We start from the raw sequence: 19,965 nt of genomic DNA, 5'->3' as shown, positions 1-19,965 counted from the left end.
TTTCCTCTCTTTCCCGGAGTTAACAAGAAGCAGATGTGGCGCACGATGGTTGGAGAGGTGGGGGGAGGAAGGGGGAGGCTGGACCGCCAGCCAGACAGGGGGGAAGGGAGGGGAGTGAGGGAGAGAGAGAGGCGGGAGGCCAGGGCCCGCCCCGAAGCCACTCTTGCGCCTCTGAGCAGCCACAGGGGCAAAGCCCTGTCACCCTCAGGATCCAGTCATTGGGGAAAAGCGATAGGGAGGCCAGAGGAGGGCCAGCTGGGGCGAGGGGGTGGAGGCCCAGGAAGCAGCATCTGAGAGGGCCAGGGACCAGGCACAGGAGGCCGGGGGGCACAGAGAACAAACCCCCCTCAGAAGTGGAGAAGAGGAGAGCGGAAGGAACGGAGGGAGAGACAGATAGGAGCCTGAGGAGGAAAGAGGAGGGGGAGAGCGGTCAGGCCAGGCGGCCAAGGAGGAGGCGTGTGGCTGGGGGCTGCCGGCAGGAAGCTGGGGACAGGACCTGCTGTCCCTCGGAGCAGCGGCATCCCCCGCTCCAGGCAGAGGCGCCAGTGGTCAGGCCAGGATGTGCCTGTGAGGGCCACCACGGAGCGCCCCCGCCATGGCCCCCAGAACCCTCTGGAGCTGCTACCTCTGCTGCCTGCTGACCACAGCCGTGGGGGCAGCTAGCTACCCTCCTCGCGGTTACAGCCTCTACACTGGGAGTGGCGGGGCCCTCAGCCCTGGGGGACCCCAGGCCCAGAGTGCCCCCCGGCCTGCCAGCCGCCACAGGTAAGAGTCCGGGTCCCAGCCTGAGGCTGGAGATAGGTGGGAGGGTGGGTGAGAAGGTGCGTATCCTGGCCCCTGCCTTGGGTCTGCTCTTCTGGGCTGTCCCCGCCTAGGGCAGGGAAGGGGGAAGAGGAAACCCATCCATCAGGTGGCTCTTTACACGCCCGCCTTCCTTCAGGGCACTTCCAGGGCCCCCTGAATAGATAGGTCCCCCCCAACCTCAGGGAGATCCGTTTCCACGTTAGGTGCCCAGGGAAACTACCCTGAGCGGCACCAGCCAGGCCTTCCTGCCAGCCGCCAGCTGCATACCAGCCTGGGATTCTCGGCAGACCTTTCATTCCTTTCTAGGGCTCCCTCAGCCCCATCCAGTAATCCACGCTTCTGACGCCACTCTTCTGCTCATTGTGGCTCTCCAGCCGACACGGACCAGAGGCTGGCGTGAATGGGGCCAAGAGTGTAGAACTTCGAGCCCCAAGGCGGGCAGGGCTCATCAATGGCTTATTCTCTCCTTAACCCTGAGCTGGACCCCTGCCTGCCCCGTCGTCTCCCCTGAGTGGTGGGTGGAAGCCAGCTTACAGGGGATCTCCAGGGGACCCGGCCAGTCGGTTCACACAGGCCACGCCAAGCTGGGGGTTGAGACAGAAGGGACACGAATGAATGCGTGGATTCAGAGGCTCCCCAGGTGCCCCCAGCCACAAGGATCAACATCTCATGGTTGTGGTTTTGCATCTACACCTCCTGTCCCCCTCTTGAAAAGTCTTTATTGACTCCTGCTGCACAGGAAGGCGGGGGGGAGCTGCCCCTGCCAAAGCCCTGGCTCCCACCGGTCCCCAGGGGCCCTTCATCTTTTGACCCTCCCTCAGCCCCTCTGGTGGCCCCTGGGCCTTCCTTGGGGGCATGTGTCTCTGGCTCTTGGGCCCACGTGGGGTTGTATCTGCAGGAACTGGTGTGCCTATGTGGTGACCCGGACAGTGAGCTGTGTCCTTGAGGATGGAGTGGAGACCTTCATCAAGCCTGACTACCAGCCCTGTGGCTGGGGCCAGCCCCAGTGTTCCCACAGCATCATGTGAGCACCCCCCCCCCCCCACCAGGGGATGTGCACTTGGTTGGGGCTGGGCTAGGGCGGCCAACTGGGGGCATCTGTACCAAGCAGGTAGCAAGGGGCAGGACCGGGGGCTTCGGTCAGAGCCAGCTGAGGAGATGCTGAGGCAGCAATTTGGCTGGTGGAATACTTAGGGCAAACTTACCTGGACCACCCTGCCAGCCCCTGGAATGCCTTTTCCGGGCTGGGTCACAGTCAAGGAGAGGAGTTCAAAGTTCCAGCCCAGGACAAGGGGAGGAAGAATAGGGATTTGGCCCTTGGCCAACAAGCTGAAAACTGTCAACTGAGCAAGGCCACATGCTGGTCAGTAAGGGGGACCCAGCCTGAGGGACAGGCCTAGTCCACCAGCGGCCGCCCATCTCTGAGGACAGGGGCCAGGATCACTACAGGACAGGGAGGAGTCAAGAGGCCTCCCTCTGCCTCTCCCAGGTACCGCAGCTTCCTCCGCCCTCGCTACCGTGTGGCCTACAAAACAGTAACGGATATGGAGTGGAGGTGCTGCCAGGGGCACGGGGGCGATGACTGTGCCGAGGGCCCTGCCCCGGCGCTGGGCCCTGCACCCACCACGCCGCGCCCCCGGCCCCGGCCCGCCCGCCCCAACCTCTCGGGCTCCAGTGCGGGCAGCCACCTGAGTGGACTGGGCGGGGAAGGTGAGTACGGGAGCTGCTGGGGAGAGGAGGGCGAGACGGTGCTGGGGGAGGCGTGGGCCAGGCTGCTGCGGGGAACCCCTGCTCCAGGTCAGAAGAGGGGACAGAAGGGAGTTAATGAGATCCCTTCCCACACGTGAGAGCAAGAGAGAGAGAGAGAGAGAGAATATGTCCGTGTCCGTGTGTGTGTGTGTGTGTGTGTGTGTGTGTGTGTGTGTGACACAGAGAAGAGAGATTGAGTGGAGACCCAGAGAAAAGGAAGACAGAAAAAGAGAATGTGCTCGTTCACGCCCACGTGTGGCCAAGATACTTCCTAGTTGGGAACAGCTGCGGAGGAAGGGGGAATTCCTTGGAGAAGCTTGGTCCAAGGGGATAGACAGACGAGACTACAAGTCCTAGCATGCACTGCGGCCAACTACAGGTCCCAGGGCCCTCGGTGGCCTCTGGAGACTGCAGGTCCCAGAATGCAGCAGTCCCCGTTGCCCGGCACTGCAGATGTGCTGTGTTTGCCTGCCAGGGAGATAGCTGTGCTGTAATTATGGAAACAGGAACTTCTGGCTGACTCTCCCACCATCCAGCCGGATCCCCCGCAGCTTGCCTCGGAGCCCTGTTTGTCCCTGTAGTGCTGTGGAGAGGTTCCTACCCTACGTTCGCATTTCACTCACCCTGAGGGGGTGACATAGTATCATTCCCTTTTTTCAGATGTGGAAACAGTTTCCATAAAGTTAAGAGGCATTCTGGAAGGTGGAAAGGACCTGGCCTTGGTGGTCTGATGGATGACCTGGGTTTGAAACTTGGCTCTGCCACTTATTAAACTTGTAATCCATGGCCCAGTTAATTAACTAACCTCTCTGGTCCTCTGTTTCCCAGTCTGTGAAATGGGAAGAACTAATGGTATTTTCACAGTGGAGTTGTTGGATGGGGGAAGGAGCCATGGTACACATGTGGCTTAAAGGCATTCAGTGAATGGAGTTTCCTACCATCTTTTCTTGCCCAAGTCACGCAGCTAAGGAATGGCCGAATCAGCTGGGACTTCTGCCCTCTTGTTGGAGCTGGGGAGAGCGGGACCTAGGAGGTAGGCACTGAGCTCTGAGGCCTAGCCCCTCGACCTCATGCCTTCCCCTCTCTGCCAGGACCTGGGGAGTCACAGAAGGTGCAGCAGCTGGAGGAGCAGGTGCAGAGCCTGACAAAGGAGCTGCAGGGCCTCCGGGGTGTCCTGCAGGGACTGAGTGGGCGCCTGACGGAAGACGTCCAGAGAGCTGTGGAGACAGCCTTTAATGGGAGGCAGCAGCCCGCAGATGCAGCTGCCCGCCCCGGTGTGCACGAAACCCTCAACGAGATCCAGCAGCAGCTGCAGCTCCTGGACAACCGCGTCTCCACCCACGACGAGGAGCTGGGCCATCTCAACACCCATCACAGCGGTGGTGGTGGCAGCGGTGGCAGCAGGGCTCTGGGCCCAAGCCCGGCCCCTCCCGGCCACAGCGAGGAGCTGCTGCGGGAGCTGGAGCAGCGGCTGCAGGAGTCCTGCTCCGTGTGCCTGGCGGGGCTGGATGGCTTCCGCCGGCAGCAGCAGGAGGACAGGGAGCGGCTGCGCGCGCTGGAGAAGCTACTGGCCTCCGTGGAGGAGCGGCAGCGGCAGCTCGCTGGGCAGGCCCTGGGCCGCTGGCCCCCTCAGGAATGCTGCCCTCCAGAGCTGGGCCGGCGACTGGCCGAACTGGAGCGGAGGCTGGATGTAGTGGCTGGCTCGGTGACAGTCCTGAGCGGGCGGCGGGGCGCCAACCTGGGAGTAGCAGCTGGGCAAGGGGGCCACCCCCCAGGCTATACCAGCTTAGCGTCCCGTCTCTCTCGCCTGGAGGACCGATTCAACTCCACCCTGGGCCCCTTGGAGGAGCAGGAGGAGGGCTGGCGGGGGCATCCCGGGGGGCTGGGCCACTGGCTGCCTGCTGCCCGGGGCCAACAAGAGAAGCTGGAGGGGCTGCTGGCCAATGTGAGCGGGGCGCTGGGGGGGCGGCTGGCTCTGCTGGAAGAGCAGGTGGCAGGGGCTGTGCAGGCATGTGGGCAGCTCTGCTCTGGGGCCCCGGGAGAGCAGGGCTCCCAGGTCAGCGAGATCCTCAGTGCCTTGGAGCGCAGGGTGCTGGACAGCGAGGGGCAGCTGCAGCTGGTGGGCTCAGGCCTGCACAAGCTGGGAGCAGCTGGCGAGGCCCAGCAGGCCGCGCTGGAGGGACTGCAAGGGGTCGTGGGCCAGCTCCAGGGTCGTGTCGATGCGCTGGATGAGGCGGCTGCAGAGTTCACACTGCAGCTGAATCTCACAGCTGCACGGCTGGGCCAACTGGAGGGGCTGCTGCAGGCCCGTGGGGATGAGGGCTGTGGCACCTGCGGTGGTGTCCAGGAGGAGCTGGGCCGTCTTCGAGATGGTGTGGAGCGCTGCTCCTGCCCCCTGTTACCCCCGCGGGGCCCTGGGGCCGGCCCGGGTGTTGGGGGACCGAGCCGTGGGCCTCTGGATGGCTTCAGTGTGTTCGGGGGCAGCTCAGGCTCAGCCCTCCAGGCCCTGCAGGGAGAGCTCTCCGAGGTTATTCTCACCTTCAGCTCCCTCAATGACTCACTGCATGAGCTCCAGACCACAGTGGAGGGCCAGGGTGCTGATCTGGCTGACCTGGGAGCCACCAAGGACCGTATCATCTCTGAGATTAACAGGCTGCAGCAGGAGGCCACAGAGCATGCTACAGAGAGTGAGGAGCGCTTCCGAGGCCTGGAAGAGGGACAGGCACAGGCCGGCCAGTGCCCCAGCCTAGAGGGGCGATTGGGCCGCCTGGAGGGAGTCTGTGAGCGGTTGGACACGGTGGCTGGGGGACTGCAGGGCCTGCGCGAAGGCCTCTCCAGACACGTGGCTGGGCTCTGGGCCGGGCTACGGGAAACCAACAGCACCAGCCAGACACAGGCAGCCCTGCTGGAGAAGCTGCTAGGGGGGCAGGCCGGCCTGGGCAGGCGGCTCGGCACCCTTAACAGCTCCCTGCTGCTCCTGGAGGACCGGCTTCACCAACTCAGTCTGAAGGACCTCACCGGTGAGGGGGCAAGAGGAGGCACGGGGTGGCGGGACTCCTTTCAAGTCCTTTCTTTCTCCTCCCCTGACCCTGCGACAGCCCAGCCTTAACCTCGTCCACTTTCTCCTTGCCCTGCCCAGCATGAATTGCAGACCCACCTCTGTCCCAGGGCTTGGTTTGTCCACAAGAGATGATCCAAGGTCCCAGCTCCCCGCCCTCCCCTGACGGCTCAGACAGGCCTGTGGGTGGAGGAGGGGTGCTGCTCTGCCAGCTAGGTACCCAGCATGGGCAGCGAGGGGCCCCATCACCCTGCCCCTGGATCCACCACCTTCCCTGTCCTTTGGAAACTCCTTTTTATGGCTCTCCTTCAACTTAGTTTTGTCACTGTAGGTCCTGCAGGTGAGGCTGGGCCACCAGGGCCTCCTGGGGTACAGGGACCCCCAGGCCCTGCCGGACCTCCGGGACCTCCAGGCAAGGATGGACAAAAGGGGCCCATCGGACCACCAGGTATGTGGGCTGAGATCCTTGCTGCAGCCAGGGCTACTCCAACCCCAACGCCACTGCCCCGGGCTTGACATTCCTCTCTGAACCGGACAGAGAAGGGGGGAAAGGGGCAAGGAACTGGGGCTCCCACATGGCTGACAGTGACTAGGAGCTAGGATAGTCACTGTGTTGGCCAGTTGGCTGTGGTGGCCTCACTGCTGTGTTGAAGACGATGGCTGAGCCTATAAGGTTGAACAGAATGGACCCTATCTCTTCCTCCTTTTCTTGATACGCCCAGTTCTGTTTTGGAGTCTGCATAGCACCTGGCACAGTGGGAAAGCAGATGTTTGCTGAGTGACTTAGCGAGAGCTGCCCTACTTCTCACTGCTCCCTTTTTTCTTCCCACAGGTCCCCAAGGTGAACAGGGTAAGTTCCTCTCACTCAGTGCTGGAGGGCGGGGAACTGAACTAGGATTTGGAGGACGGAAGGCCTCAGGCAGCCCTGGGGGTAGAGAGCCAGGAGGGAAAGGGGGCTGGGCAGCCCTGCACTGAGCGTCCACTCTGACACCCTCCCCACCCCACCCAGGAGCAGAGGGGGCACCAGCAGCCTCTGTGCCCCGCGTGGCCTTTTCAGCTGCCCTGAGTTTGCCCCGGTCTGAACCAGGCACAGTGCCCTTTGACAGGGTCCTGCTCAACGATGGGGGCTACTATGATCCAGAGACTGGTAAGCCTGGGAGTGGGCAGCCGGGCACTGGGGGGAACGGGGGAGGCTGTGCGGTGATATGTCTCCATTCTTGCAGTTTCAGACAAGCGGAGTCTTTTCATTCTCTGGTTTGGGGAGACCCCTATTCTCTCCTTCATTTATTCATTCTCACCACGGCTTGGACTGAGGGGTGAGGTGGGGAGGGAAAAGCCTATCATTCCGCAGCTCTTTATGGGGGGGCCTGTTCTTGCCCAGGCACTGTTTTAAGTGCTGGGGATGCGGAAATGAACAAAACACTGGTTTCCCTGCCATGTGGAGCTCACATTCTGGTAGAAGAGAGGTGAAAAGACCCAGAGGGTCCCTCCGCACGTAGTCCAGGAGTTCTGCAAGGGCTCCCGGACACCTTCCCGGCCCCTGCCACCTACCTGTCTCCCTCCTGATTGCCACTGTTGTCCCCAGGCGTGTTCACGGCGCCACTAGCCGGACGCTACTTGCTGAGCGCGGTGCTGACTGGGCACCGGCACGAGAAAGTGGAGGCCGTGCTGTCCCGCTCCAACCTGGGCGTGGCCCGCATAGACTCCGGTGGCTACGAGCCTGAGGGCCTGGAGAATAAGCCGGTGGCCGAGAGCCAGCCCAGCCCGGGCGCCCTAGGCGTCTTCAGCCTCATCCTGCCGCTGCAGGCCGGGGACACGGTCTGCATCGACCTGGTCATGGGGCAGTTGGCGCACTCGGAGGAACCGCTCACCATCTTCAGCGGAGCCCTGCTCTACGGGGACCTGGAGCTAGAACAGGAGTAGACAGGGAGCCGGGCCCCAGTGGCCCGAAGTGTCTACGCCGTCCAAACAGCCAGCTGGGGGGTGGGCTCCGGGGCGTCTCGCCTGGGACGGGGCCCCGACTCGGGGCAAGTCGCCGTCTCTGTACCCGCCGCAGCAGCGCAGGCGCCCAGAGCAGCGTCCTTCCCACGGTCGGAGTGCACCGGGTCTGGGACTCTGGGGTCCCCTCGTCCAGACTTTTGGCCTGATCGCCGTCCCTGCAAGACTCGGACTGCGGAGGGGCTAATCCTCGCACACTTTGCTCCCCCAACTGGCCTCTAGGCCGAATCCCTGGGCTCCGGGACTCTCTCGAGGGGGCTCCGGCCCCCACCGCCATACTAAACTATTCAGGAATAAAGACACTTGGTTTTTCTAAAAAAAAAAAAAACTAAACTAAACAAGCTGTCTGCTCTACTATGTGTTCAGGGGTAGACAGGAGTATACAGGGGACGGGGTGAGGGAGCCCCGGGTTCCGGACCCCGCTCGCGCCCTCCGCTCTGGCGGGGGTAGCTCTGCCTGCACTTGCACTGGACGCGCGGGCGAGAAGTGCGCCCGGGGCTTGGAGCCCTAGCCGGGCCCCATTACTGGTCGCGCCTTTTCTGCCGGCGTCCGCCAGAGGGCGCTGGGAGCCGAGACCGCGGCGCCGCTGGGCGGTGTCTACCGTCACGTGACGTCCGCCGTTCATCTTGAGTGCCCCAGCTGCTCAGCGGCGGAGGCGAGGCCTCGAGCTGGGATTGGCTGGGCCTCGGGGGCGGGGCGGGGCGGGGCAGTAGGGACGGCGCGAGCCGCGGCTCTGGATGCAGGGGACCGGGCCGCAGCTGCGAGGCCAGATTCAACCCCGCGGGCCTAGGGTCTGGAGAGGGATCCGCGGGTGCAGGAGAAGGCGGGACAAGGGATGCCTTTCTGCTGCGCTTTCTCTTGGCATTCATGAGGTTGCCTAGCTGCGCTTTAGAGAGATTTGTATTAGCTCGGAGTCCGTCTGACAAGTGAGGAAACTGAGGGCGAGAATTTGAAGGCGTAGCCATCTCCTGGGCCACGCAACCTGCTAAGGGAAGGCCGGGGACCAAAACCGCGGGGTCTGCATTCCCAGGCCCGCTGGGGTCGATGCGCGTGGGGAGCAAGAGCCCGGCTGCGTCCACTGCACCCTACTGCACCCCTCGCCGCTGCAGGAGGCTCCTTGGAGGAGGAGCTCGGGACGCGGAGGAGGAGCCAGGGCAGACTCTGGGAGCTGGGACACGATACTCCTGGATAAGAGGCAGAGCCCGGGAGGAACCCCGTCAGCCGAGCGGGCAGAAAGCTCCGGGAGCAGCATTATGGAAGAGAAACAGATTCTGTGCGTGGGACTAGTGGCGCTGGACATCATCAGTGTGATGGACAAATACCCGGAGGAGGACACGGACAGCAGGTAGGGGCGCCCGGGCCCCTCGGAGACCCTAGGGGCCGCTGCAGCCCCGCGTTGTGCCAGGCGGCCAAGACTACACGGCTAATGAGCGGGAGGGGGCCCCCGCAGCGAGGCCTTGAGGTCGCCTTGGGAGCTGGTGCCCCCTGCCCTCTGCCCGGGACCTGGGGAAAGAATTGAGGCCTTTAGTAGTAAGATCCAGGCTTTGGATAGCATTGTGTTCTCCAGTTCCCATTTCAACCCTGGGACCGTGTCAGACATCATTATCCCCATTTTACCGAGTAGGCTAAGCAAGTAAAGACCCTGAGAGACGCAGTTATTTATCCACGGGCACACAGCTAGGAAGGTGCAGAACCAGTTTTTTTCTTTTTAACAAGAACTGTGCACTTACCTATCACCAGCATTTACTTCTAATTTATTTACCACATATATATCTCATATGTGTCTTTTAAAAAAATTTTTTGAGGTAGCTTACAATAAGAAGTATGTGCAGTTAGACTGTTCAGGGACTTTCAAAACCATGATGTTTGAGCTTCACTGTAGCTCAGGGCTTGCTGGCACGGCAGGCAAATTTGGAGATGCTGTGAGTTATGGGTAGAGCTGGTTCATGAGCCACACAGACTTTTCCCTGGTGCCGAATTCCAAAAGTTTACCAGAAGTCCTTTTTACAATACTCAGTGAACAACATAGTGGAAGAGACCCTTCTTGGTTGTCTGGTAGAAGTTGAAAAGTCATTTGTTGGTTCCCGTATTTACTCTTGATCACCCTTACACTGTAATCCCAAGACACTTCTGTGTGGTGGAATCCGTGGCTGTCTCTTGGTGCAGTCTGGTGCTCAGAATACGGGCAAGAACTGCTTCTTGGCCCTCACTTGTCTCAGCCAAGAACTGGATAAAAGGCGAGTTCAAGATTGAACTCGGGAAAGACACTACAGCAACCACAGCCAGGACGCTCACTGAGGGGAGAGCCCTGGGTCCACACAGCACTGTCACAGGCATTGTTACATAGTTTCCTCACAGCAGCCCATGGGAAGCATGTAGGGATCAGTCACATCCTCTCTTTAGAGATGAGGAAGCTAAGGATTTGGAGAAATTAGACACTTTCTGTAAGGGGCCACGTGGTTGATGAGTGGCAGAGCGGTAGTCACAACTCAAGCGTCCTGATGCTAGTGCCGCAGCCCTCCGCCCTCTCTGGTGCTCCCTGTTCCTTTGCTGCTGCCCGCCTCATGGAGTTGACCCTTTGCTTTGGGCTGCTTTGTTTGCCAGAGGTGACAGCCCCTGGCAAAAGGTGCAGGGACAGTGGGGGGGAGGCACAAGGGTATGCTGCTGTGTGGACCTAGCCCACCTACCAAGGTCAAGCCAGCCCCGGGACTTGGTGCCCAGTGAGGAGTCAAGTTTACTTTCCGGAGAACAGTGCAGATTCTGGGGCTACAGTTTCTCCAAGAACTGTGGAGGACCTCCAGAGGACCCAGACGACTTGTTCTGCTAGAGCTGAGTCCCAGTGCCTTTGAGCTTACTCATGTTGGGAGGCTAGGACAAGAGCCTGCTAGTTCCACCCTGACGGGAGCTGGTTCCGAAGGTGGGCACTAAGCGAGGTACCTCTCTGAAGAGACCCTCCGTGCTCCCTGCGCTTCAGGGAGTATCTCCCCCCTCCGCCAGACCCATGGCTCTGCTCCTCTGTGGAGCAGTTTGCTTGTCCACAGGGCCTCTCTCCTGTGCTCCCATCCCACCCAGCCCAGCTCCTGGACTCTGTTGTGCCTCCCCGATGGGCAAACCTGAGTGGGGACACAGTCCTTCCCAGCATCTGAGCCCCACCTTTCCCAGGCTCTCTCCATTGGCAGCCGAGGACTCTCAGGAGCTGCCCCCTGGAACTCGGCCAGACCCCTGAGGAATGGCCCTCCCTCCCAGAGTCCTGGCTGAGAAGGACCTTCTGGAAAGCATCTTCATGCTCAGCAGAGCATTTCTGCACAGAAAGTTGGGTGTCAATATAACTTTGAAGGGTTTCCACAGAGTAAAACTGTATACCCTTTCTCTGAAGCCTCATCAAGCTGGGACCCAACTACTTTCCATTCAGAAATACAGAGCACTTGCAGTGGTTTGGGGTCAGGAAACCCGGGTTCTGGTATCACCTTTGTCATTAACTGTTGTTGTGACCTTGAGCAAGTCCAGTCCCTCCAGGCTTCTCCTCTCTTCTCTGCATGAAAATTTCTCTAAAGCTCATAGCTTGAGAAATGTTTGACCCTTTGCAGATTAGTATCCTTCTTTCTAATGAGATCATGGTCCCCTTTTCCCAAGGCTGAAGGGAACTTCAAGGTTAAGCTTTGTGTACAAATATACCCTAGCCTAAAAATGCTACTTCATTTATTTCTCTTAATTAGTAGTTCTTCGGTACTTGTTCCCCTTATCGTAAGCTGCCACAGTTATTATTATCCTTTTTGGAACTGGAAGAATAGAAATAATAGCCTGTACTGTTACCTCACAGTATTATTGGAGCACAAATGAGAAACCATTCAAGTGCTTTGACTATGTATGCATGAGTTATCATTTTTGTTGTTGATGATGACAATGAAGCCCTTCAGGTGTATCTTGACTTAGTTTCCTTTCATTAGATTTTCAGTAAAGATGGAGAAAAAAAAAAGGTAACTATGCACTGTGATGGATGTGTTAACTAACCTTATTGTAGTAATCACGTCACAAAATATATGTATATCATAATCATCACGTTGTACACCTTCAGCTTTCAGAATGTTATATGTCAATTACATCTTACATCTCAATAAAGCTGAAAAAAAAGGAGAAACGAACAAAGATGGAGAAAAACTGGTCTTCACTCAGTAATCTTTTTAACTTTTGTCATCATAAAAGTTACCACACACAACCTTCTTAAATGATCACAATGTCCGGGTTTGCTTCCTGTCTTAATTATTTTAATCTGAGTTATTACTGAAGTGGTCTCTCCTAAGACAGGAGCAGCAGGAGGTTTGCCACTTTTGGGAAGAGGCAGGTCTCAAGGAGGAGGCTTGGTGGGGGGACACTGTAACAAAGGAGGAAGTAACCCAGAGTCAGTGGGACCCTCAAATTGTGATGGGCCCGAGTGAGTGCTTTCCTGATGTCCTAAGAATAGGTGCAAGATAGAAATTAATCACTGTGAACTTGAATTTAGCCTGGGCTGGGGAATAGCTGAGCCTCTTCCCTTTGCTGAGCCTAAGGCTGGCCTGGATGCTTTCTGAGGGGAATCGCCTGGCTTTTACATCCTGTGGGCCCTACTCAGGGCTCAGCCCTGCTTATCCCAGCCCCAGCCTGCTGGATCTGCAGGGACCCTCCTTGTGTTTTGCAGGTGCTTGTCCCAGAGATGGCAGCGTGGAGGCAACGCATCCAACTCCTGCACTGTCCTCTCCCTGCTTGGAGCCCCCTGTGCCTTCATGGGCTCGCTGGCCCCGGGCCACGTTGCCGAGTAAGTGGAGGGAGCAGGGGAGGGTGGCCCACAGGGTGGGGGGAGAAGAAGGAAGCCTTGGCCCTGGGCGGGCGGTCTCTGAGAAACGGTTTGCGGCCACCAGAAATGGGTGGGGCGTGGGGAGTGGAGTACCAGCATCCCAGACCCTCCCTGGTGTGGCTTATCTGCTGCTCAGTTGTTAATGCTGCTCCTGTTAAAGGTTTCATTTTCACAGCCTGTTTCCTTGGCCAGTCCCTGGAGCCTGCTTCGGCTTCCCACCTTCTTCCTTGTTTCCAACAGACTCTCTGCGGTGGATGTGACTTTGCCCTTCTCAAGTCCCTAATCCTGCCTGTGCTTGTGGCAGAAGGCAGTTAGGGACATGCTGTACCTGCCCTCTCTCGGGGATGTCCTGCATCCACGGTCCCAGGGTCCAGGCCTGCAGTTTCTTTCCCAGCTGAGGGAGCAGGGCCAGTGATTGTGTCCCCGTTGTTCACTGAAGCAGCGAGAGCTCCCTGCCCAAGGACACCCGGATGCCACGTGCTAAAGCTGGGCCCAGACCCATGCCTCCCAGCTCATCGGCTAGGAGGCTGCAGCCCGTAGTGGCCCACACACTTCCTCTATGTTGGCTGCTGCAGGGACCCAAGAGCCCTTTGACCCCTGGCACTGCCAACTCAGCAAGCGCTTATCAGGGCGGTGAGGCCCACTTTGCCCACTGTGGGCACAGGGGCAGGCTGCCAGGTTGCTGGCCTGTAAAGCACAGCCCTTTGAACCCTGGTTTGAGAGGGGCTGCTGCCAGAGCCCAGCCCCAAGCCGCAGCCAGATTCCCTTCCTTATGAACTGGCACGAAGCAAATAATGGGGTGAGAGCCTGCCCTGTGATGGGAGACAGAGGGACCCGGAGCCAACAGCTGCTCACTTGTCAGCGCTCTTCAGCAGCTGCCTTCCCTCCCAGCTAGAGCAAGACCGTGCCTCTTGCTTTGGGGTGGTGGACCCACCTTTGTGTGGCAATCATGCTGATAGCTGGGCCATTCCAAATTCTCCCCATGTGTTCAACAAACACTGAATGAGCACCTACCATGTGCCTGGCACTGTGGGTGCAAAAAGTTATTTGGCAAAAACCAAATCATATTCTCCATGCTGTGAGAAAGCTACTATTTAAAGGATCCTTGAGACATAAGACAAGGAACGATGCCCCAACGTGGTACCTCTATACAAATCTGTATTGTCCAGCCTTGGTGTTGCCGAAAGTGGGGTTCAGCCATAGTGAGAAAGGTCAGGATGGTGGCTGGGCTGCTGGGCGTAGTTGCCAGCTCCTGGTGACAGGACACTGCATTTCCAAAGAGCTGGGAGGGGTGGGATGGCCTCCTTGTTCTGCTGGTACAGTCTTCCTGAGGGGCCACCCCCCGGCTCACTCTGAGTGGAGGGGATTCTGAGCAAGAGTCCTGGACCCAGTCTATACTGAGGGGCCTCAGGCACTGAGAGGGCTTGCCACTGTGGAAGGAGAGGGCAGTGAGCCGGCCCACCGAGGCAGCACCACTTCCTGGCTGGGCATCGTGGAGGCAGGTGTAGAAGGAGAGGAATCATGTTAGGACTGGAAGGACTTCAGAGAGAGCAGTACCATGGGGATGAGCAAGCAGAGGGCACCTGGGGGACAAAGTGTCACCTTGGTAATTATTAATACTGCCTGGGCCTTGCATGATGCGGGCCACAGTGCCCTCACCTGCTTGGTTCAAACAGGGTGCATGTTCTAGGTCCCAAGTCTACCCCATCTAGCTTTATGAACGTGAGCAAATCCTTTCCAGCTTGAGTCAGACTGAAGGACAGGGTCAGGGTTGGAGTTTGCTTCAGTCAGGACCTAAAAGAATGTCCCTTAGGGTTTTTCTCACTAAGCTCCAGCCATGCTCTCCTGCCTCTCCTGCCTCCACACAGCCTGTGACAGTGACTCCCCGTCCCATCCCAGCCCCTCTGCTTGCACCCCAGGGTCCCCGGTGGCCCTGCCACCTACCCTCCAGTCCCCAAACCCCCGTCGAACTGCGCCTCCCCGGGTTACTCCGCCCTGGCAGTTTTGTCCTGGACGACCTTCGCCGCTATTCCGTGGACCTACGCTACACGGTCTTTCAGACCACGGGCTCCGTCCCCATTTCCACAGTCATCAGCAGCGAGGCCAGTGGTAGCCGCACCATCCTACATGCCTACAGGTTTGTACATCTGTCTGCGCCTTGCCAGCTGCCGCCGCCATTGCCGTCACTCAGCTCCCAGAGCAGGACCCTTCTCTCCAAGGCCCGCGTGCTCCAGCACCGCTCCCCACCCCGCGGGAGGCCCAGGCCCCTGGTAGCCTCTAATCTGTGTCTCCTTGCCCTTCCCTCGGCTCGGGCTCCACCCCAAGCTTCCTGGTGGCTGACTTCAGGCAGCGGGGCGTGGACGTGTCTCAGGTGGCCTGGCAGAGTAGCGGGGAAGCCCCGTGCTCTTGCTGCATCGTCAACAGCTCCAATGGCTCCCGTACCATTGTGCTCTACGACACGTAAGGCCCCCTGGCCTGCCCTGCCACAGCCCACCAATTAGCCTCCTCACTTGCCACGTGGGCAGCCCACTTGCCCGCCCTCTGTGGCCTCTCTCTTTGTACCAGAAATTGTCCCTATGCCAAACGGTTCAGTGATTTCGGAATTGTTCTCAATTAGGGGAGAAGTGAGGTGGGAAGGGATGGGCTTTGCTCTGCCTGGCGACTTGGCCTTGGTCAACACCAAGGATGGGCGGGCAGGCCTGTGCAAACTGTAATTTATGATGTGATTCCTCCATAATCAGCCAATCAGCAGCCTGGGTGTGAGTACGGGGAAATTGTTCTGAGGACAGAGGGATGGGAGATGTGATTCAAACCATCCTGAGCCCTGAAGGGGGCCCACTGGGGTTTCCAGGGTCAGCCCCAGAGTTGCCAGCCTGCAGCATGGCACCAGGAGCTGAGGTTTGGGTGTTCGAAAGAGATGAGCAACCCCAAAGGTCCCAGCATAATGAAGCCAGACCAAATGCCACACACCACTCACAGCCATTGCTGAAGGAGGGAAGGGGAACACTGGCTCAGCAGAACAGGGCCATCTGATGTGTTGCTAACGTGGGGCAGGGCAGGGGAATCCCTTTAGGGTCCCAAGCTGCCAGGGAGAGACCCCTTCTCATCTCTCCCAGATTCCCTCCTGAAAAATCTCAGAGGTTTAGTTTACTGAGAACCTAATGTGTGCCAAGTACTCTGTTAGGGCAGAGATGGCCCAAGCCCAACTGCCCTGGGGTTCTGACTGTCCCTGCTGCCCAGCATGACCACTGGACCTGCGGGAGGGGCAGTCATCCTAGAACAAGATTTATAACCAGTGGCCCTGGGCTCTTTGTGTCCCAGTGAATGAGTGGGTAGGCATACATGCTAGACACGATCTTCCCATTGGGCAACCCTAGTCATCTGCCCATTAAGCAACAATCTGTAGCATCTTTGATCAGGGACACAACATGGGTATTCACGGGAAGGGAGGGAGAGGAGCTCCAAGGAGAAATGTTTATTGCCCACTGGCCTCGGTCCAGGCATATCCACACACATTATCTCCAGCTGCAGCAGGCCTGCGAGACTAGGGGTTCGGTCCCCTTTACCAAAGGGGAAGCACCTCAGAAAGGCCACAGTCACCCAGCTAGTTAAATCGGAGGAGGATTTGGCACAGAACATGGAGGGGAGGACACTGGCTGTGTGTAGGTCTCTGGCCAAGGAAGGTCAAGGCGGACCCTTCCCAGGTCTCCACACCTAAGTCAGCCAAAAATAAACTCATCCTCAAGCACCAACCTTGATCTCAGGGTCATAACACGGAGCTGCCAAACTCAGGACAGCGCTGCTGTCACCGCTGGGGTGCCTGAAGTGAGAGGGCCCAGACCCGAGCTCCAGGCAGAACGGCGTGGCCTTTGTAGTTTCCCGGGGCACTGCATGGTGGTAGCTGTGTGTGCTGCTGGCAAGAGGAATTCTGGGAATTGTAGTCCCTGGTGCGCTGAAAGCATTTTGGGAGATATGGTCTCCAAGGCACGCAGAACTGGTCCCTTGCTTGACATATGTGGTGGTTGAGTTTGCCCTTAGATAATATCACAGCCTCAAACACAGGAAGGGGCACCCTAGGAAACTGCCTCCAGCCCCCTGTCTGGATGGAGCTGAGTAGGGCAAGGAGTGGTCTCGAGTTTAGCCTGAGACAGGGTCTGTCCTGGAGCTAAGCCTCAGAAGCATGTGCTATAGATTCAGCTTCCTGCCATGCTGCAGGCAGCGCCAGGCATAGGGGCCCTAGCAGCCAGTTAGAGATCCTGGCCCTGGCTGACCTCACCATGACCCTTCTCTGTCCTTTCTGTCCTGCGACTCAGGAACCTACCAGATGTGTCTGCTAAAGACTTTGAGAAGGTTGACCTGACCCGGTTCAAGTGGATCCACATTGAGGCAAGCCCTGCCCTACCTGTGTTTTGAGGGCCTCAACCTGCCAGCCCCTCCACATGTTCTGCCTCCTTCTTGGTTTCTTTGAACCATGAAGTACCTTAGAGATCAATGAATCCAACCCCCCTCACCCCCTCTCCATCCTCCTTTATGTTTTCAGGTGGAAACTAAGGCCCAGAAAGACTGGGTGATTTACTCAAGGTCACACAGCAGGATGTAGGTGCCAGAAGCAGGATGCTGGCTCTAGGCAAAGTCTGGTGCTTTCTGTGTTACAGGCTGCCCCACCTCCTCTGGACTTGGCCTCTGGCAGGAGCCTGGCTGTGGGAGGCCTGACCCGTTACCTCTGGGGAGGCAGGAATGAGAGGGCCTGACCCAGCTCCCAAATAAAGGGAACTAGAATCTTCATTCCAAGAGAAGTTTTGGAGTCTAGGTGGGAGGAAACCTTGAGAAGTCCTGAGTTCTAATCCTAGCCCTGTCATTTAATTTATTGTAGGTCCTTAGGAAAGTCTCTCTTTTATTCTTTCGTCTTCTCATCTGAAGTGGGAGGGCTGGTCAATAAGGTCTCCAAGGTCCAGAATAGCACTAGAATTTTGAGGCTTAGGATGGGGTTCTGGCCCAGCCTTCCTGGCCCCTCTCCCCCCTCACCCATGGTTCCAGCAGGGAAGGATTAATGAGGCAGAATGAGACCAGCGCCCAGCTGGTCCTGAGTTGCCTGCCCTGCCCTGCTCTGCCCCAGGGCCGGAATGCATCGGAGCAGGTGAAGATGCTGCAGCGGATAGAACAGCACAACGCCAGGCAGCCTCCGGAGCAGAAGATCCAGGTGTCTGTGGAGGTGGAGAAGCCGCGAGAGGAGCTGTACCAGCTGTTAGGCTACGGAGACGTGGTAAGCATCCCCCACGGCCCCCCACTTGCCACATCCAGCTTCATTTGGTCCTTAAAGGGAGTCCGAGTGTCCCCTTGTCCTGCCTGTCACACTTAGGATGGCAGTTTGCAGCTTGGTGATGTTGGCAGGTGGGGGCAAAGCAAAGCGGCAGACCTCTAGCTTAGGGCTCTGGTGCAGGCCTCAACAGTGGCCAAGGAGTAGAATTACTCCACCCCAGTGGGCGCATAGGTGTGAAGGCAGCCAGAGGGCTTGGTCAAGGCCAAGACAGCCAGCCTCAGGGCCAGCCTGCGTGGAAGCCTCTCCTCCCTGGGCCTCCTGTCTTTTCCTCTGTCAGATGACAGGATGGGGCAGCTCTCCGAGGTGCCCTCCAGTTCTGGGGTGGGAGCCACTAGGGGGTGAGGGAGGATGGGAGGGGGACTTGCCCGTGGTAAGTTTGGAATGTAAGTGGAATCGGGATGATGATCCTGGCATCACAGTGGAAGCTCGTTGGGCCTCAACCTTGGCTGCACGTTAAGTGATGTGGATGCCTGAGCTCCACCCTCATTTTTTTTTTTTTTTTTTTTAATTTGGTTGGTAGAGGTGAAGCCTGGGCTGAAGTATTTTTTAACAAAACACCCTGGTGATTCTAATATGTCGCTGGTGTTAAGGAAGCTCTAGAACCCCTATCCCTTTGTTTTAAAGATGAAGAAATCAGACCTAGAGGGCATAGCTATATGCGGAAAGCCAAACAGAACAGAAACCCTCCTGAAAGCCGTGGTTTTACCTGCCAGTTGTAGATTGCGCCCCAAGATGACCTCAAGACTCACTCTGGGTTTTCAATTGTGAGGAAATTCGTTGATCTTAGAATAGGCCGGGGCTTTTGTGTCACAATTTACATGGCTGTTTCCTAGCATATCCTGAGCAAGTATGAAAACCTGTTCCTGAGGGACAGCGAGGTGCTACTTGGGGGTGTCGGTGGCCACGGTGCAGGAGCAGGTTGCTGGTCGTGAGGGGCAGCTGGGGTAGAGCCCAGGTGACTGGCAGCCTCTCTCCACTGCCCACAGGTGTTTGTCAGCAAAGATGTGGCCAAGCACTTTGGGTTCCAGTCAGCGGAGGAGGCCCTGAGGGGCCTGTACGGTCGCGTGAGGAAGGGGTGAGCTAGCGGAAGCCAGGCAGCGGCCCGGGTACGGGGAGTGAGGGAGCCTGGCCCCCAGGGTCTGCCCCGGGGAGGGATAATGAGGCTGGGGGCCAGGGCTGGGCTAACACCCAGCTGAGTGGAGGGTGTCACAGGGCTACGCTGGTCTGTGCCTGGGCTGAGGAGGGTGCCGATGCCCTGGGCCCTGATGGACGGCTGCTCCACTCCGACGCTTTCCCACCGCCCCAGGTGGTGGACACTCTGGGGGCCGGAGACACCTTCAACGCGTCCGTCATCTTCAGCCTGTCCCAGGGTGAGTACCCCAGCAGGAGGCCCGGGGCTGGGGCCTGCCCCTGCCCAGAAGACCAGGCTGATCTGGCTGTTCATCCCTCCCTCCAGGGAAGAGCATGCAGGAGGCACTAAGCTTTGGCTGCCAGGTGGCGGGCAAGAAGTGTGGTCTGCAGGGCTTCGATGGCATCGTGTGAGGGCCCTGTGGCAGGAAGCACCGGCTCACACCCCACCCCAGGCCAGCATCACTGGCTGCCGTTGCCCTCTCTTCTCTGGCCAGCTGGCATCAGGCTGCCTTGCCCCCTGGGCGGATGCAGGCCGTGGGAGGGCTCCACCTGTGACCTGGCATCTCACATGGCAGAGCTGCAGAGCAAATAAATCTTCCCCAGAGCCAGCTTCCTTCTGGCAGTCTGTCTTTGATGTCTGAGCTGCTCTGGCTGGGGATTCTGGAGGCTTTGATCCTGCAGTCCTTCGCCCTTTTTTTCTCTATTCCCCAAATTCACCTCCTGCCCAGGCCCAGAGGAAGGGCCACCCAGACCAGAGCAGCAGGAAGTGCCCCAGGCTTGCCACCAGCTGTGCCCTTGCTGGGGGCCCAGCTCAGGGTAGAGGGCCAGACTTCCAGCCTTCCTGGTGGGGGAGGAGACTTAACCCCTTGCACCCCAGGGAACCTTCCAAATAACCACAAGCCATGAGAAAAGCTCCTCTGGGCCCCAGCTCTGTCACAAGACTCCAGTGGCCACAAGAGTGTCCACGTGGCTGAGCCAACCTGACAGGCCAGCGGGCACGGAGCCTACTCTGGTTTGGCGGAGCCTCTGCAGTCCAAAAATATCTCCCCAGTGACTGCCCCCGAGCCTGACCGC

At 58.5% G+C, this 19,965-nt stretch overlaps 2 protein-coding genes across 5 annotated transcripts; both read left to right on the top strand.

Moving 5' to 3' along the window:
• Window positions 1-113: 113 nt before the first annotated feature.
• On the top strand, window positions 114-7,937 carry EMILIN1 (elastin microfibril interfacer 1). The gene is made up of 8 exons (XM_059893397.1): window positions 114-765; window positions 1,703-1,828; window positions 2,294-2,514; window positions 3,645-5,573; window positions 5,943-6,059; window positions 6,444-6,461; window positions 6,621-6,758; window positions 7,197-7,937. Exons 1-8 carry the CDS (start codon window positions 596-598, stop codon window positions 7,532-7,534), a joined length of 3,057 nt encoding a protein of 1,018 aa, XP_059749380.1. The 5' UTR covers window positions 114-595; the 3' UTR covers window positions 7,535-7,937.
• Window positions 7,938-8,334: 397 nt separating this feature from the next.
• Window positions 8,335-19,564, top strand: KHK (ketohexokinase). 4 transcript variants are annotated; one of them, XM_059893391.1, is made up of 8 exons: window positions 8,335-8,954; window positions 12,285-12,401; window positions 14,766-14,900; window positions 16,754-16,826; window positions 17,557-17,703; window positions 18,747-18,835; window positions 18,973-19,130; window positions 19,217-19,564. In XM_059893391.1, the coding sequence occupies exons 1-8, from the start codon at window positions 8,863-8,865 to the stop codon at window positions 19,300-19,302; spliced, it is 897 nt and encodes a 298-aa protein (XP_059749374.1). In that variant the 5' UTR covers window positions 8,335-8,862; the 3' UTR covers window positions 19,303-19,564. The 4 variants fall into 4 exon arrangements, with proteins under 4 accessions (XP_059749374.1, XP_059749376.1, XP_059749373.1 ...); XM_059893393.1 differs by lacking the exon at window positions 14,766-14,900 and adding an exon at window positions 14,443-14,577 and having other exon boundaries at window positions 19,067-19,130; XM_059893390.1 differs by lacking the exon at window positions 14,766-14,900 and adding an exon at window positions 14,443-14,577.
• The last annotated feature ends 401 nt before the right edge of the window (window positions 19,565-19,965 follow it).

Source organism: Balaenoptera ricei, chromosome 13, assembly GCF_028023285.1.
Source record: "Balaenoptera ricei isolate mBalRic1 chromosome 13, mBalRic1.hap2, whole genome shotgun sequence".
Taxonomy (NCBI): Eukaryota; Metazoa; Chordata; class Mammalia; order Artiodactyla; family Balaenopteridae; genus Balaenoptera; species Balaenoptera ricei.
The sequence above is the reverse complement of the archived record's forward strand: the minus strand, read 5'-3'. Positions and strand labels throughout refer to the sequence as shown.